A 19,120-nucleotide genomic window follows, 5' to 3' on the forward strand; every position below is an offset into this window, starting at 1 on the left:
TGTTCAACTTTTGGAGGGGGGGTAAATTAAAAAAAAAACCTGTTTTTCAAAAAGAAACTCCTGTTCTCCTCATTGCCAGACTGTTTGGTCCCTGACACCACCGGAGACCGTAGAAGAGGAGGAAAATTATAAGTCATACATTAAACTAATAAGAACTATGACTGTCTCCCCAAAATGCCCTTCTTTAAGCATTCTATCAGCAAATATACAGGTGCTGGTCATATAATTTGAATATCAAAACTTGATTTATTTCAGTAATTCCATTCAAAAAGTTAAGCTTGAATAATGTATACACTCATTCCACACAGACTGATATATTTCAAGTGTTCATTCCTTTTAATTTTGATGCTTATAACTGACACCTAACCCCAAAATCAGTATCTCAGAAAATTTGAATATTGTGAAAAGGTTCAATATTGAAGACACCTGGTGCCACACTCTAATCAGCTAATTAACTCAAAACACCTGCAAAGGCCTTTAAATGGTCTCTCAGTCTAGTTCTGTAGGCTACACAGACACAGCTGTCCAAAAGACGACCATTGACACCTTGCACAAGAAGGGCAAGACCCAAAAGGTCATTGCTGAAGAGACTGGCTGTTCACAGAGCTCTGTGTCCAAGCACATTAATAGAGAGGCGAAGGGAAGGAAAAGATGTGGTATGTAAGTGTACAAGCAATAGGGATAACACCCTGGAGAGGATTGTGAAACAAAAGCCATTCAAAAATGTGGGGGAGATTCACAAAGAGTGGACTGCAGCTGGAGTCAGTGCTTCAAGAACCACCACACACAGACGTATGCAAGACATGGGTTTCAGCTGTCGCATTCCTTGTGTCAAGCCACTCTTGAACAAGACACAGCGTCAGAAGCGTCTCGCCTGGGCTAAAGACAAAAAGGACTGGACTGCTGCTGAGTGGTCAAAAGTTATGTTCTCTGATGAAAGTAAATTTTGCATTTCCTTTGGAAATCAAGGTCCCAGAGTCTGGAGGAAGAGAGGAGAGGCACAGAATCCACGTTGCTTGAAGTCCAGTGTAAAGTTTCCACAGTCAGTGATGGTTTGGGGTGCCATGTCATCTGCTGGTGTTGGTCCACTGTGTTTTCTGAGGACCAAGGTCAACGCAGCCGTCTACCAGGAAGTTTTAGAGCACTTCATGCTTCCTGCTGCTGACCAACTTAATGGAGATGCAGATTTCATTTTCCAACAGGACTTGGCACCTGCACACAGTGCCAAAGCTACCGGTACCTGGTTTAAGGACCATGGTATCCCTGTTCTTAATTGGCCAGCAAACTCGCCTGACCTTAACCCTATAGAAAATCTATGGGGTATTGTGAAGAAGAAGATGCGATACGCCAGACACAACAATGCAGAAGAGCTGAAGGCCACTATCAGAGCAACCTGGGCTCTCATAATACCTGAGCAGTGCCACCGACTGATCGACTCCATGCCACGGCGCATTGCTGCAGTAATTCAGGCAAAAGGAGCCCCAACTAAGTATTGAGTGCTGTACATGCTCATACTTTTCATGCTCATACTTTTCAGTTGGCCAACATTTCTAAAAATCCTTTTTTTGCATTGGTCTTAAGTAATATTCTAATTTTCGGAGATACTCAATTTGGGATTTTCATTAGTTGTCAGTTTTAATCATCATAATTACATGAAATAAACATTTGAAATGTATCAGTCTGTGTGTAATGAATGAATGTAATATCCAAGTTTCACTTTTTGAATGGAATTACTGAAATAAATCAACTTTTTGATGATATTCTACTTACATGACCAGCACCTGTAAGGCCTCCAAATGTCATGAGTCAGGTCTTTGTGACAACACAAATAATTCGGCCTATGTTCAACTTCCTAAATCTAACAGCAGAATCTTTCGTCTGTTCTTCCTTCTACATAACTTAGAGACATGTTCAAATAAGGGCATGAGGGTTTGGCCATGGTCAGGCTCTCCTCTATAAAACTGTAACTTCCTTCTAACTGTATTCACTGAGACAGCACCTTGCACTGTGAAGGAAACAGAGTCAACCAAAGTAGGTAAAAGATTTTCACTTCTGACACTCCCTGAAAGTCAGAGAGAGTCAGAGTACTAGGTGCTCTGGGTAGATAATTTTCTCTGTATTTGAACAGTGAAACATTCAACAGGTTTTGAAGTTTTAGCGGTCCAACTTAATCAAAACAAGTATCTTCCGAAGTTATAGTCAATGTAGATTCCCTTTCTGTACAGTACAGTGGAGGGATAGTAACACAAATGAATTACATACTAAAAAGTTTATTCCTTTCATATATTAATATGTGAACGCATCATTTTAAGAGATACCATTTTTTGTTTATATTACTGTTTTTTTGTGTTTTCTGTTTTTAGATCTTGTTGGCAGCAGCGGGGAAGGTGAGTATTCTCATTCGAGGCACTTAAAAAACATTTTAAATGCTAAAGGGAGCAGGGCTGAAATGTTTTATCTTGCTCCTTCGTAGACAATTGTAGCTACTGTATAGTGAACTTGTATTCCCAACAGGGTCATAACCAGGGTTTAGAAATTAGTGATGTTCATATTTTTGGTTTCTTTTAAAAGAGCTTACATAGTAAAATTACACCTAAACACAACTATAAGTCACACAAGCTAATGATAGTAAAATACTTTTATTATAGTTGGGCAGTGGGCAAAGCATTGTCTTTGGTTGAAAAACACATTAACTACAGGCTGTTTATCATGGTCTTTCTCCCCACTTCTTGGTTCACTAAAATTGCATAAAATAAGAGATACAGACACACAAGTTATGATCAGGAATTACAAATACAACAGGGAAACCTTGGTATACTAATTTCACAACATATAGGCCTATTAGGCATGTAAAAGAACACAAAAATACAGTAGCTCCAATTTTGGTACAGTGGAAATCATACCTATCAAACAGATGCTGAAGGGTACCTTAGGCATCAAATAACTAAGTTTTGTCACTTTTTCTGAAAGCGTTGGTATTGGCCGCCCTTATTAACGAGACAGGACAGACAGAGGAAACTTTCCACAGGAAACAGAATTCAACTTTTAGCAACTTTTAACGTTTTCATGTGCTTCATGTGCAAGTCTGGACACTGAGCGGGGAACAGTTTTTTTAAAGTTGAAAAGAGGGTTGCAGTGTAATCAGCTGCATCTGCATGGTCCTAAAGTCTTAATATAAGTTGATTGTGTTATCAATGAGAGTTTTGTTTCCAATTTTTTTATTGATAATTATTTAATTATGGAGGTCCGGACCTCCATGACCTCATAGCTGATTACGGCCATGATTCACAGCAGTTACAATGGCTTCTTACAGCAACACAAAGTAGAACACTTAGAAACGTCTAAACAACCACTACAAAGTAGTCCAACCATTACATAAAATTCTAGCTGCAAACATGTTAACGTGCAAATCTTGCATGTTAGCATGACAATGTTAGTATTTAGCTCGAAGCACAACTGAGCCTCTGAAGATGAACCAGTGTCTGTGTTCACTCAGCCCAATGTAGGGCCGCAACTAACGACTATTTTGATAGTCAATTATTGAAATGAATAATCGATGCAAAATTACTGCCTCTCAATCAGCTTTTAAATAAAACTTGAGGTTGTTTAGGGCATGTGCTTAATAACAGTCGAAAATACATCTTTTAATGAATGTTTCTGCAGCAGCAACAAAAAGTTCTGCTGAAATCAAGTCCTTTCATGAACCAAACAGGTATACAGTAAGAAATAACTGTGTGCGCAGCGCTGTTCGAGCATTTATCTGAACAGCTGATCTGCTGTCTAGTGACGGAGCAGGTTACAGGCCGGTTCTGCAACGCACCTGGACAAACTCACACCAAACCTACTCAGTGCAGTTTTTCAAATCATGTTAGTTAATGATGCCAGGCTTAAGACTCAGAGCCAACTAAGACGACATAATGACACAAATGTTTTAGGTCTACCGATGTCCAGAGAATTAAGATCAGAGATCCCACTTATGTCCTCAAATGGCTGGTTGCTGTGCTGACTGAATCTTAATATGCTACACACTAGAGAGCCATTTCTGAGTAGTGAGAATGGAATACAGTCTGACTTTTAAAACTACTGTCAAATTTCTCAAAAACCAGCAACAGTAGCCTCGCCAAACGTCTTTTATGGTACACATTATGTGTAAGATATAGTAAAAAACATATCAAATGTAAAGTACACTGGCAGCATGCGATGGTGGACACTTTGTTTAATAACAACCTGCTGCAAACTATATGTTTAATTTGAGATTGTAATGTATTTAGTCTTGTTATCATTCTTATCCCTGATTCTAATCCTCTCTGCTGATGCTGTTTGTCTATCACTCTCAGATGGCTGTCCTGTACTGGATGGCTGTAACACTGGGTTTGTTCCTGTCTGCTGGAAACAGTTTGGCTGATGTGGACCAGAACAAACTTGCAGAATTTGTAACAGAGATACTGAAAAGGTAAGTCAACAAATGTATAGGCCTACTTAATATGATGTTCAAATTTTATTTTCATTTATCATAATAGAGGAAAGGTTGAATTTTATTATCAGGTTGACCATCTTCCTTTTCACAAATGAAACATGGCCAATATTCCCACAAATAAGTATACTTTATCACAACCTTGTTATCTTTTGAAAATGTTTAAAATAAATTGTCACTACATTTAATTTATGATGCATAATTAGTTCCTGATTATGCCCAATTCTTTCTTTACTTATATATGTAGTATGTATTTTATGATTATTGTCTTTTGATTTGGTGAGCTCTTCAGTCGTTTGATGGTGTTTGTTATTGCCATTTATTTATTTTGCTAAATCAAGTATTTATTAGGAGTGACCACAAATAAAGATCAATAGAAGAAACCTGATTTGACTGCCAATCTCATAGTTGAATCTTCGCAGAGGCATTATGTCCTTTTGGCTAAAAATACAATAAATGTTTAGATATATAATAACCAGTAAACATAAAAAACTATTAAAGTTGCCATTGAAAAGGAACCGCTAATCAATTCTATGATCAGAGCATCTTTCCATCTATCAAACTTTCTGACCTTTGTTCTGTATCAACTGATCAAACATACCAGTAACATTTTGTATGTTTCCTTTGGCAGGTATAGACCAAGCTACACGGGCAGCAACGGTCAAAGGTCAGTGATAACATAAACGTTACTCATAAAACACCTTTCAACACAGAAGTTACGATGTGAGACAAAAAAAAGACAAATAGAAACAGACCAGATGAATAGAAAAACAAACACCAGTGACTGACGGATCAAATGCTACATTATACAACACATGTTCTCAATGATTTTGTATATACCTGTTTTTTTATTCACAATATCAAAAAAAAGTCACACCTGAATTCAAAATGCATAATTCTTTTTGATATTGTGAAGTCTACTGTTTAGTTTAATTTGGTCTATCTGAATTTTTATGCTTTATCAATACACTGTTTTAAATGACACCTGCTTTACATTTTGTGTCTGTTTCCTCTGACAGAAGAGAACCCATGTTCAGTCTGGCTGTAAGCATCCCATACAACAGTGACAGGAAAATTTATGACATCAGTCAAGTGACTGACACTGGTGAACAAGTCTGGCAAAGTATTTTGAAGAAATGTGAAGTGTACACCAGTAAGAGGATGGTCGCAGCTACAGTTCTGAGATGGCCCAATGTTGTGGATCAGTGTCCTGAGGGACGTGTGCAATGGTCTATTCCAGCAAAATGTGGTCAAACGTGGGCTGATGTTAAAAAAAATTGTCCTACAGAAATTGAAGATGGCAGAGCGGATCATGCAGAGTACCGTACTCTACAAAACTTTGACACCTTGGCTAGGGATCACGGCGAAAATGATTTGTTGCTTTTCTACGTTCTTGCTTCCCCGTGTGATCAAATGTGTACAAATTTATCTAGTCCCTATAACATTCTCAACAGCATCAAAATGATTCAGAAGTGGAAGAACTATGCTGTTGTGTTTTCCAATGTATTTAAGCCCCGTGATGGTGACCCCATACCTGACGAGGACCTACGTGGGGCTGTTGAGCGGCTTGGGCAGTCAGTTGGTCTGAGAAATATATTCCGTTGCAAAGGACGTGTGATGCAGTGCACAAGCTGCTCTAGTGGTACACAAGTTACACGCTTTTGTTATTCAGACAAACCATAACCTGATCCCAGCCACAACTTGCCACTTGCAACTCTATGTGATACACATCATGATCAGTGTGGGGGTGTTTAAAAAGATAATTTTCATTTTGTTTCAAATGTTTTAACTAAATGTATTTACAGCACTCATGTAATTGTATACTCGACTTCTGTAAAGCAAATGCTATCCTGTTTCTGATTAAAGCTTGGCTCAGCATCCATTCTGGTGTATCTGTGTGTTGATTATTTTGGGGTCACTGCGTAACAAATATAACTTAACAATTTGTATGATACAGGCCCAATCTATTTTGACTAAGATAACACTTTTCTATCCTCTTCTTCAATCTTGGCATGAGTCACTTTAAATGCTGTGGAATTTTCATATAAAAGCATAGCGCCATGATGAAGGCTTTGCTAATCTCCCAAATTCAAACTGCACAATTTCAGATATCTCCAAACATACGTAATGTCATGGCTCTGCCACACTTACTACTTAACAATGTGGTGTTGTACTGATGATATAACACTGAAAGAGTCTAAATAAAAATAGGCACTTATGGTTACAAATAACAAACCTCAAACTTACTATTATTGTGATATTTAATTAAATATTCTTGTTTAAAGAAAATAATTTTTTGACACTAAATCTAACCTGCACACTGTATCTGGCCCCTTTTTGATCGATACCGGTCAAAAGTTTGGGGTCAACCAGCAAAATGGCATGTTTTCCATGAAACCTCACACTTTTATTGATCAAATCATAGATGGGTACTTTGTGTGGACCTGACGGTCAAGCTGCTCCCAAAACAGCTCAATAAGGTTGAGATCTGGCACCTGCGCTGTCCACTACATTATAGGCAGAATACCAGAAGAATGCTTCTTTCCCTAAAACTTAGTTTGAAGCTGTGCTTTGGGTCATTCCCCTCTTGTAGCAGGACATTGGCTCCATTGTCCTCTGGCTCAGAAGGGCCTCCCACTTCTCTTTCTACTCTGGTTGGAGCCAGTTTGCGCTGTTCTGTAAACACAGCAGTTCACACATTTGTATGAGATCAGTTAGTCAAAACAAACACCGACTATTTTTAGAAGAAAGTTCTTTTTTTGAGGCAATAAAGCCACAAATGCTGATGCTTCAGATACTGAACTATCCTAAAGAAGGCCAGGTTTAATGCTTCTTTAATCAGCACAGCTCTTTTCAGCTGTGTGCTAACATAATCACAAAAGGGTTTTCTAATGCTCAGCTAGCCTTTGACACAATAAACTTGGATTAGCTAGCACAATGTGCCGTTGAAGCACAGGAGAGATGGTTGCTGAAAAAGGGCCCCTGTAGGCCAATGTATATATTCCACTGAAACTCTGCCCAGTCAAATAAATACTCAAGTGAATGACCAAGCCATTTAAAAAGGCAAATGACACAAACACACAGGGCCTAGAGCAGTGGTCAGTAATAGGCGGCCCGCGGGCCAAAATTGGGCCACCAACAATAATATCTGGCTCGTGACCAGATTACTTTAATAGCAGCAAAAAAACAACAACATTATAGCGGCTGGTGCTGAAACAGATCTCAGTCATGACAGCAAAAGTTACTCACGTAATCACTTCTTCTTAAGTGATTGTGCCTACAAAATAAAATCTTTGCAGTGCTCCTTTATGTTAATTGAGAGCTTTTACTTTGAAAGGTTCTGAAGGAAATTCAAAAAAGTCTCTGGCTTGATTGACACTCCTCTGAAAAAGCCATCAGAAAACGTGAGATCGGATTCCTAGAGTTTGGTAATAGCACCAGTGTACTTCGATAACATTTCTGGTGCTGCCAAACATGGTGGGGTCTCCCAGCTTTGCAGAGGCTCGCTGTCAGGAGTGTCTTGGGAGTAATGAAGATTTTGATTCCATGTCCATGAAAGTAGTGGTAATTACATCATTTCTTTTTGTGTGAAGTGGAAGACTGTCAGTGTAGCGTCAGTTACTGGAATCCAGCTAAACCTGAAACCTCTTTTACATCTTTGTCTCTTATCATCTCTCTGTTGAATGTTTAGATAAGGTTGCGGTGCCACACTAAGAGTATGGCCATGAACTTCTCTCCTATAAGATGTCCCTTCAGACTGTGTTCACCTAACCTCCTAATACTGAAATGAAGATGAGGACGCTTCAGAGCAGAACAGACATCTTTCTCCATCAAACAGGTGAAAAGGACATAAAGAAACACTTGTCATTTAACAAGAGCTGTCTATTAAATTATTAGTCATGCCTTAGGTCTTTAGCACATATTTCAGGAGTGGATACTGCAGAACAAATGAAAGGCAGATATATTCAATCTGAACATTTTGGGACTGCAGATAAAGTTTGCTAAAGACAAAAACCTGATAAAAAACATAATTCGGCCCGCATTAGTTGGTTTGAAGGTGAGCACTCAGTCTTTTTTTGTCCCTGCAGAAACTGAGACTGCAAACCTTCAAGTCTTTTTGACTGTTAACTACTGTTGTTGGTGGTGCTGTAACCTTTAACTGCGCTGTGTAAATGAGAGCTGCAGTGTGATATAACTAGGGATGCACGATATTTCTGTGGACAATATTATTAGTCTATAAATAGGAAAATTAAATTGCCTGAGTAACTGACTGTCTGCCTCTGAATTTGTATACTCAGACAAATTTGAGCTCGTTATGCAAATAGCAAATTGAATGACCCAAAAACGAATGCTAATTGCAGGTAACAGCTGAATTTTTGACTGATTTGACAGGTTTAACTGGGAAAGCTATATATATAAAGTTGTGTCTCTGGGGAGAATTTACATTTTATCCAAAGCGACTTACATTTGAGGAACAACATACAAGCATCAACTACAGATCTACAACTGACAATACATACTAGTAAGAGCAGCAATAAATACTAGTAAGAGCTCACAGTACATATCACATCAATGGGGTAGATACCTAGGGAAGGAAGTAAGAGTTAACAAAAAGTGCAATCAATACAAGATCATTGTAGGGGATAGAAGAAGAAGAGCACAGGAAGTGCATGTTAGAGGTTAGGAGTTAGAGGTGTTATAAGAGGAAGTGTTCTCGGAAGAGATGAGTTTTCAAGAGCTTCTTGAAGTTAGAGAGGGACGCCCCTGCTCTGATGGCGTGTGGTGGCTCGTTCCACCATCATGGTGTGACAGATGAGAATAGCCAGGGACTGGGATTGCTTTGTGTGGAGGAATGGCAGAGCCAGGCGGAGTTCGTTGGAGGAGCGTAGTGGCCGAGAAGGAACGTAAGTTTGTATTATGGAGTCTAGGTAGATGTGTTTAAGAGTACAACAGGAGTACAAGTACTCTGTTAAATGCTTTGGATCGCCCTCCGGATTAACAAGACAAAAGCTTGGTTTCAGTGGGTGGGACACACACCCAGTTGTTTGATCTCGCTCAGCCGGCCTTCAGATTCTAGTGGATTGCTCAGTAAAAGTGCAAAGAAATAGCACCTCAAGAGTAGGAAAGATAGTAAAGTATTACCTCACTGCTGCAAACTCTTATTTGCCCCACGATTCTTGTCCTGTGTTTAAGAGTACAACAGGAGTACAAGTACTTTGTTAAATGCTTTGGATCGCCCTCCGGATTGATGTTGATGACAGATGTTTTCCCTTTTCACTTATAACACCACCAATATATTTATTTGTGTGAAGATGTCCGGCCTGTGTTGGATGGCTATGGTGCTTGCCTTCATCCTGTCTGAGAATACGCTTGCAAAACTTATAGACAGCATCATGAACGAGTGAGTCAACTTGTCTGTAGTTGCTGAAAGTACATTAAAGTTCAGTATTCCTTGATTGTTTGACCCTATTGAGGAATATTTATAGATAATGTGAATACAGTTGATGAAATTACCTGCCACCACAAAGTGTCACTAGAATCAACCAAAAACACATCAAGCTGGGGTATTAAATATTCAACCAACTTTTTGCTGCACAGCACAGAGTCAGCCTATAAATATCATCTTGATGTTGTCAGTATTTTCTTTAAGTCCAGCGTGATCATCTTCACATATAATTTGCATACCGTGGCCTTGTTTTGGCTAACAATAATGATATCATTTGAGTTAATAGTCATGTTTTTGTCTTCTCTTGCCCTTTCTTCCCACCACCTGTTGTTTTGAAAACCCAACAGGACGTTATCGGCCTTTATTAGACAGTGTTTAGTCCTGCTAGCAGCATAGCTCTAGGGATGGCAATGTCTGTCTGTCAGCCAGTCCAACACTTGTTCTGGACTAACGTGACGTGACTATGTCTATTGGATTATACTATTGGATCGACAGTCATGACATGTACAAAAGACATTTATGGTATCTAGAAGATGTATCCTAATGACTGGTGATCCCAACATTTCCTTTGAGGTTGAAATTTCTGGTGAAATGTCTCGACAAACCTCAGATGGATTTCCATAAAGGAATGCAATGTACTATGAAATGCAGGGACGTGCACAGACATTTTGGTGGGCAGCGGCTCAAGTAAAAAAAAAGACAAATACATTAACTCAACAACATTTTAACTTTTCTACAAAATAATCAGTTCACACAGAGACCATGGTCTTCTTTAGTATTCACTAGGTTTATCACAGGAGCAGGTGACAGAAACGCAAACTATGCCACCATGTGCAGGTTTTCTATGCTACTAGTTTCAAGTATATATTTATGACATAGTTTCATTAATAATTTGTTTATTTTTCCACAAGGCAATAAATCGTTTCAATTCTTTTGGTGTTATTGGAATACATAATACTTCACATGAATCTTAACACTAAACTGTGGCATTGGGCTGCAGGCATAATTAAAATAAATGTTATTTAAATACTTTTACTTTTTGTTTCACAAGCAAGATGCCAAATGAGTAAAGATAACCTTCAGCTTCACACAGCCAAGCAACAGAATACTGAATTGCCTGAATACATTAATGTATTGATCAAATACTTTTTACTATTGCTATTATATTACATTTACCATGCGCACGCACACACACACACAGAATTAGTGATGGTGACATGGACTTAGGTTCACATTTGAGGGAGGGCTGTCTGTATTAAATAAGGATCTATCAGCATACAACAAACTAATAGAATGGAGAGTTATTAGATGAGCAGCCGACCATCAAAACTATGAAGTTACTCTTTAAGGCACTTTTTCATGGAGTGGTCAATTTTGAGACTTTGGTCTATTTTGCTTCCATGTCTTCTTTTACTCTAATGGAAATAAATCTTCAAGAATACACCTTTAGATGGTGTTGGTTTTAAGCCTAATACCCTCTGTCTGTTTGCATCTGCAGATTTATTCTATATTCACCAAAACAAGCTAATCTGCATATTTACAAAGCAGATTTCAGAGGAAAATAGCCAACTCTTGATGTAAGTCATTAACTGGGGAAGTTCTGTGGTGATATGCTTTAGTTATTTTCTTTATCCCATTCACCTGCAGTGACTTGTCAAATGTGTGCAAATTGCCTATTTTAATTAATTAATGCCTAATTTGCATATCAATGTGGCGATTGTGATGACGTTATTAGACACAAATGTAACTGTGGTGTCTCCATCAGTACATTAGGTTGTAAGGCCATGAGATATTGCCTTAGCTAAACTTCAGCTAACTTATTACAGTAGATCAGCTCATGAGTCATGCGTTAGCAAGACATAGGACTAGATTGTCTTCTGTTTAATTAGCGGTCTTTTGTTCATCACCACTCACCTCCACACAAGCCAAGTAAAAAACACTGCTGGGAGAGAAGAGAGAGAGAGAGAGGGGGCATCGGAACTCCAAAGTCTCATCTTTCGACCTGATAGCCTATTTAGATTTTTTTCCCAATAAATATATTTGTTTGACAGGGAATCTGTTGCAAACAGGATAAATATGCTGTATATTCATTTATTAAAAAAAAAACAAAAAAAACAGCACGCGTGTGCTCTCCCTCCCTCCGCTCCTGAGCCCCGCCAACGACCCGCACCTGCACCTCGTCAGCCACCTGCTCTGCCTGCCACACCTGCCAGCAGTCAGCCTCATCCCTGACAGTACTTCTACCCAGGTTCTTTAGTCAACCCCTGCTTGATCGTTGTTGCTCCTAACCTGGTGCTACCTCATTGTTCTAGCCCCTGAGTATCCTGCGCCATTTCTGTTTCCCTGTGCTTTGTTCCCACTGCGTCTAACCCTGTCTGTCTTTCTCTCCTCCAGGTCCACTCTCCTCCAGGTCCACTCACCTCCATCCTCGCCACCTTGCCCTTTCCCCTCGGACCTCTTCCGCGGCGTCCTCCTGGCTCCTCCCCGTGCCTCCTTGCTTCCTCGGTCCCAAGTGCCCCCGGCTCCCTTGTCTCGGTTCCCCTTGCCCGTGTTTCCTTGGCGTCCGCCTCTCCCTCACCTCCACTCCCTCAATCCCTTTTTCCCCCCTTCAATAAAGCCTGTTCTGCATTGTTATTGTGAGCATGTTAGCACGCTGGTGTTAGCATTTAGATACAGCAGTACTTTGAGCTAAGTACCACCTCACAGAGCTGGAAGCATAGGTGTAGACTGTTAAGTGAAACCGCCACAATATTTGGTTCAACATCTCCTTGGATGGATGAGTGATGGAACAGTTTCTATTCATAGTTCTGAGGATATTTTCTCTCTGTCCAGCCCATCTTCAAGTCAAGCCTAGCCATAATTCGTCTCTTTATGATTCTACAGTCAGTATTTATCCATATCCATCCATCCAATGATGTATGTATTCTTATACTCTTGCACAAGGTAATAGTGTCTGTTTGCTTTGGCAGGTACAACATTGAAGGCCAGTTCAGTTTGGCTGTAAATATCTCAGAGGACCAGGACCTGAACAAGCTTGAGAAGGTCTTTGAAAAAGACCTCTTCCACTGTAATAGAAAGGGTTTCGAAGGATGAAGTGTACCAAGGTACCAATGTTGTTGCAGCAAAATCAATAACAATTGAGCAATTTACTGACCATGCAGAAACTCATGCTCTGGACAAGGTAAAAACTTTGGCTGACAGCAGTAAGCTTGATTTTCTGCTCTTTTATTCTTAACTTTCTGCATATGGTGCAAAGTGTACAAACACAGACAATCCATACAAAAACCTAGACCAGATTAATAGTAATTTCCAAATGGAAATACTTGTGTTTTATGAAGTATTCGACAGGACCAAAAATGGTACCCACATTAACAAGAGTGAAGTAGTGGAGGCTCTTGAACAGCATGGAGAATCTAATCGTGGTCACAACAACATATTTTGTTAAAAACCAACAAGAGGTCAATTGCAATGCATCCCATCTGGATCTGTGGTAAAGTCTCACATCAGTGTGTTAGTAACACGGCATAAATGTGTCTAAGCCAAAACAGGGGCTGTGATGGACTTGTTCTTGATCCACATGCGGCACACTTGAAAACTGAATTGTGGATGAGTATATTAAACGCAGTGACTTTATCAAACGTCCTGCTGATGGGGGAAAGAAAGAAGAGCATAGACTCATACAGGGAGAGAGACACAAAGAGGCGGGGCAAACTAACTGAGGCGAGACTGAGACTTCTGACTCCGTTTCATGACCGATACAACCCTAAAATTCAAACACCGATGGCACAACTGGGAGCAATTTGAGTTCAGTGCCTAAGGACACCTTGACACGCAGCCCGGGGAAGCCGCAGATCGAACCACCGACCTTCCGGTTAGAGGACGACCTGAGCCACAGGGGTAGAGTGGCAGTTTGGTCTAAAGAGGACGGAGACTCACATTTTCAGTAGCCTCAGTGTAGTAACTGTATTAAATTATAGTTTTGCCAAGATAAAACATTTTAACAAATTCAAAAGTGAAACCTGATATTTGGTGGATAGTAGAAAAGTGGGCTGATTCCATTCACCCTAAACTTACTTACTGTAGCTCAGAAAATAAGACAAACACGTTTCAAAAGGTCAAAGAGCAACATTTTACATTAACGTAATTCAACTAAAATAATGGTACAGTGGGGAGAACAAGTCTTTGATACACTGCTGACTTTGCAGGTTTTCCTACTTACAAAGCATGTAGAGGTCTGTCATTTTTATCATAGGTACACTTAATAATAATTAATGACATGACATGACATAAGTATTTGATCACCTACCAACCAGTAAGAATTCCGGCTCTCACAGACCTGTTAGTTCTTCTTTAAGAAACCCTCCTGTTCTCCTCTCGTTACCTGTATAAAAGACACCTGTCCACACACTCAATCAAACAGACTCCAAACTCTCCACAATGGCCAAGACCAGAGAGCTGTGTAAGGACATCAGGGATAAAATTGTAGACCTGCACAAGGCTGGGATGGGCTGCAGGACAATAGGCAAGCAGCTCGGTGAGAAGGCAACAACTGTTGGCGCAATTATTAGAAAATGGAAGAAGTTCAAGATGACGGTCAATCTCCCTCGGTCCTGCAGCGCACGCGAGGTCCCCCTGCTCAAGCCAGCGCATGTCCAGGCCCGTCTGAAGTTTGCCAATGACCATCTGGATGATCCAGAGGAGGCATGGGAGAAGGTCATGTGGTCTGATGAGACAAAAATAGAGCTTTATAGTCTAAACTCCACTCGCCGTGTTTGTAAGAAGAAGAAGGATGAGTATAACCCCAAGAACACCATCCAAACCGTGAAGCATGAAGGTGGAAACATCATTCTTTGGGGATGCTTTTCTGCAAAGGGGACAGGACGACTGCACCGTATTGAGGGGAGGATGGATGGGGCCATGTATCGCGAGATCTTGGCCAACAACCTCCTTCCCTCAGTAAGAGCATTGAAGATGGGTCGTGGCTGGGTCTTCCAGCATGACAACGACCCAAAACACACAGCCAGGGCAACTAAGGAGTGGCTCCGTAAGAAGCATCTGAAGGTCCTGGAGTGGCCCTATCCAGTCTCCAGACCTGAACCCAATAGAAAGTCTTTGGAGGGAGCTGAAAGTCCGTATTGCCCAGCGACAGCCCCGAAACCTGAAGGATCTGTAGAAGGTCTGTATGGAGGAGTGGGCCAAAATCCCTGCTGCAGTGTGTGCAAACCTGGTCAAGAACTACAGGAAACGTATGATCTCTGTAATTGCAAACAAAGGTTTTTGTAACAAATATTAAGTTCTGCTTTTCTGATGTATCAAATGCTTATGTCATGCAATAAAATGCAGATTAATTATTTAATATTCATACAATGTGATTTTCTGGATTTTTATTTTAGATTCTGTCTCTCACAGTTGAAGTGTACCTATGATAAAAATGACAGACCTCTACATGCTTTGTAAGTAGGAAAACCTGCAAAATCAGCAGTGTATCAAATACTTGTTCTCCCCACCATAAATGTGGGCGTTTAATGTGTATTACACTCAGTATTTACAGGACTTGTGTCACTGTACTCAAAGCATTACACAATCTTCAAATTTTTTGATCTTTCTGATTAAAGCTGGGCTCGGTTTTCTGATCAGTCATTTAGCACCCCTGCTTAACAGTCCTGTTCTTCCTCTTCTACAGAGGCTGTAGAAAGCACAATGCCCTCTCTTCTCCTTTTCAGTCAAAATTCCCAGCCTCAATCTGCAAGTCACGATGTAGAGACTTGGTTTTACTCTCTACAACACGAAACGTGTTCTTTAAGAGGCAGCACCGGCTCTACATAGATCTCTTTCAAGGTTTAAGAAAAAGTAATTTTATAGTCCAACAAAAATAAATAATTCCAAAATCCATTTTTAAAAGCAAATAAGACAAACTACTCAGAATTATGGTATACAGAGATTAGTTGTGCTTGTAAACAATGTTTTCTAAATCAACAGTGTGACCCATTTGTCACTATTGGTCTTAACAACAGCAGATTACCGTCAATTTTGCTGTGGTTGACAATGGTCTGACAAGGATGAATCCTAATGATTCTGATCACCACCAATCTCTCCTCTAGCGCCAACATCACGGCAAATGAACCCACGTACACACAATAAAAAAAGTCACAATAGTGAGGGGAACTAACAAACCAAGCTGCATCTATTGTCTTCAAAACTGCCCCACAGAGGATAAATAGCTGGGACTCCCAGTCAGTCAGTCAGAACTGAAGAAGCCCCTTGGATGAGCGGCGAAACGTCCTGGAGTATCTTCATAATCTGAATCCACTTTATCACCACATACTTTTTACCTCTCCGGTTGCCCTTGATTTTAACAAACCTTGCATAACTATGTCTGAGAATCTTCATTTACTCAAAAAAATAACTTCTGTTTCAAACTTCTGCTGTGAAGGTGACTGTTGCTTTTCTGTCTTTGTGCTGAAATCTTCATTATGCAAGTCAGAATGAGGACTTTAAAATTCATTCAAACAGCACAACAGCTCTTTGACTGGCCTCATGAAGTAAAAATAATAAGATATAAGCTAAACCTGCACATCCCATCCAAATCATTGTTGGGGTTTAGTGCCTTGGGAAAGACACTAAACCCCAAATGGCTCCCAATGCTCAAAGCCAGCCTCTCTGCATGGTAACTCACTGAGCTATGCTCAGGTTTCTTCATGCAACTCGGATTTTCCGTTCCTAAACAACTTGAAAGATGATAAGTGATACAGTATGTAAATGGTGGGCTTTAAAAATGTGCCTTCAGAAACCTGTTGGTAACCAGCAGTGGACAGTAACTAAGTACATTTACTCAAGTATTGTACAAATTTAGGTACTTGTTCTTTACTTGAGTGTCTTCTTCTAATGCCATTTCCTACTACTACACTACATCTTATGCCTAGTTCAGATTACATTTTCAACAGCGGCAGATCACTGTGCTGTTCACACTACTTAACTTGCTGTATTGTAATGGGAGTGTTGAAGTTGTGCTGTGGCTGATTGGCGACAGGGGGTCACACACTACGCGAGCTGACAATGACTCATGTCATCTGACCACTGGTCCCAAAACCACGTTTTTTGTCAAGAAAACGCGAATAACGAGTTGATTACTTTTCTAAGATACCCATCTCAGTGAAAAATGGATTAGCAGCAGGGATTTTCTGTGCTACAGAGAGTTAGAGTAATAAAGTGTCCCTTTGGGCATTGGGTAACTGTGATGGCATTTTTTTTACTATCAATTCACTCAATCAATCAAACTAGTGGCAGCCCTTTGTTCGTTTTTTAACGCCCTGGATACCCCTTTATGCATGCAGTTCTCGGCAGAGAATTTTTTGCTGCTCGCACAAAGTTTACAATGGATGACATTGTTCTTTACATCTCAGACTGTGACACAATAATGGCAGGAGCTACTTACAGTTTCAAAAAACGCCTCTCTCCCTTGTTCTCCAGCTTTTTGGCCAACAGCTGATTTAAACAACATAAGGTCCGGTACTACCGACCTGCAGCGCATTCACATCAGGGATGGTGCGTTTATTAATGCAGTGTAACTTAAATTAGTAACATTAATATTATTACTGTTTTGGAAATAGTAATATGTTACACTAGCCTACTCTTTACTGGGAAAAGTAAGAATATTTCAGTATTACTGCCCAACACGTCACATACCACTGATGCATGAGAGTGACTGGGGTACACACTGCGCAGGTGTGGAAGAAAAATCTTTACGTACATCAGCCTTTAGATGTCCTCAAATCCTCTCCATTTTACTCGGGCACACACTGCGCACACACACACATACACGGCTATGTGTAGTCTCACTGTCTGTACCACATGTCAGTTACATTAGCAATGCTCAAACACTACAAAATACTGTATATCACTACATAATACTGTATATCACTACATAATACTGGATATCACTACATAATACTGTATATCACTACATAATACTGTATATCACTACATAATACTGGATATCACTACATAATACTGGATATCACTACATAATACTGTATATCACTACATAATACTGGATATCGCTACATAATACTGTATATCACTACATAATACTGGATATCACTACATAATACTGGATATCACTACATAATACTGGATATCACTACATAATACTGGATATCACTACATAATACTGTATATCACTACATAATACTGTATATCACTACATAATACTGGATATCACTACATAATACTGGATATCACTACATAATATCAATGAAGTGAGGGGCCAGCTGTCTGGTCTGGATTGATTTGCAGTTTGGTCCAGATCTTAATCTGGGTCTGGACTTTGATAAGTTCTTTTATAAGGTCCAATCTGTAATCATCATTCTTGTGAGAATTTTGTGAGAACTATTACATGTGTTTAAGTGTTATCTTCTCATGAACAGATGGAGAGGCAAGATGAAAACCGTGAGAGTTTGGTTTTGATGTGAATCTACTAGTCATCCAGCAAGCAGAAGTCGACATCTTGTGTTTATCTTATGATGACTAAGCTATCAGCGATCTAACACAACTCACGGTGGTTAAGTTTTTGTTTTTTGTCACATCCTCTTTGCCATAAAGGCCACAAATGCTTTCACAGGCATTCATATCGCCTGTCTTCAGGGATTCAAAGGAAAGAATAATGCATTGGATTGTACATCATGAGCTTCTCTGTGTTGACACGCCAAAGCATATGGAAAAAGTTATGTTTTTGATTTTTATTATTAATCACAGAAAACTCTACTGTGACTGGTTGGTTGAGGCCTGTGGAATGTGGGACAAACAATACACCAGCAGCACCAACTGAACCTTGCCAAACTTTCTGTAAACAAAACTACTGAACAGTATTTATAACATTAACTTTTGTAAAATAGATGTAACTATATTCTTTATAATTTCATATAACAGTATACTATAAAGCTTCCCATTAGTATAATATTAATTCCATTTCCAGGTGTACATTTCCAGGTTACATAAGAAGAACTTATACCTTGATCTCATCTCCTTTCATTTCATTTTCTCTCACTCAAAATGACACAGAAATTAATAAAAAGTGATGATGAATTATTTAATCCTCTTTTTAACTTCTCAAAAATCATACTGAGAATCTGAATTGTTGCCCTTCTTCTTATCTTCCTCTTCCTACATTTTGAAGGAACATGTTCAAATAAGGGTATGAA

At 39.6% G+C, this 19,120-nt stretch overlaps 1 protein-coding gene across 1 annotated transcript; it reads left to right on the forward strand.

Annotated features, from left to right (window-relative positions):
• The first annotated feature begins 1,964 nt into the window (after positions 1-1,964).
• Positions 1,965-6,356, forward strand: LOC119898860. Its single transcript, XM_038713144.1, has 5 exons — positions 1,965-2,031; positions 2,364-2,387; positions 4,338-4,453; positions 5,106-5,141; positions 5,494-6,356. The coding sequence occupies exons 3-5, from the start codon at positions 4,338-4,340 to the stop codon at positions 6,155-6,157; spliced, it is 816 nt and encodes a 271-aa protein (XP_038569072.1). The 5' UTR covers positions 1,965-2,031; positions 2,364-2,387; the 3' UTR covers positions 6,158-6,356.
• The last annotated feature ends 12,764 nt before the right edge of the window (positions 6,357-19,120 follow it).

This window comes from Micropterus salmoides, unplaced genomic scaffold (assembly GCF_014851395.1).
Source record: "Micropterus salmoides isolate LMB-PRFRI ecotype aquatic unplaced genomic scaffold, ASM1485139v1 Ms_hic_scaffold_1, whole genome shotgun sequence".
NCBI classification, from domain to species: domain Eukaryota; kingdom Metazoa; phylum Chordata; class Actinopteri; order Centrarchiformes; family Centrarchidae; genus Micropterus; species Micropterus salmoides.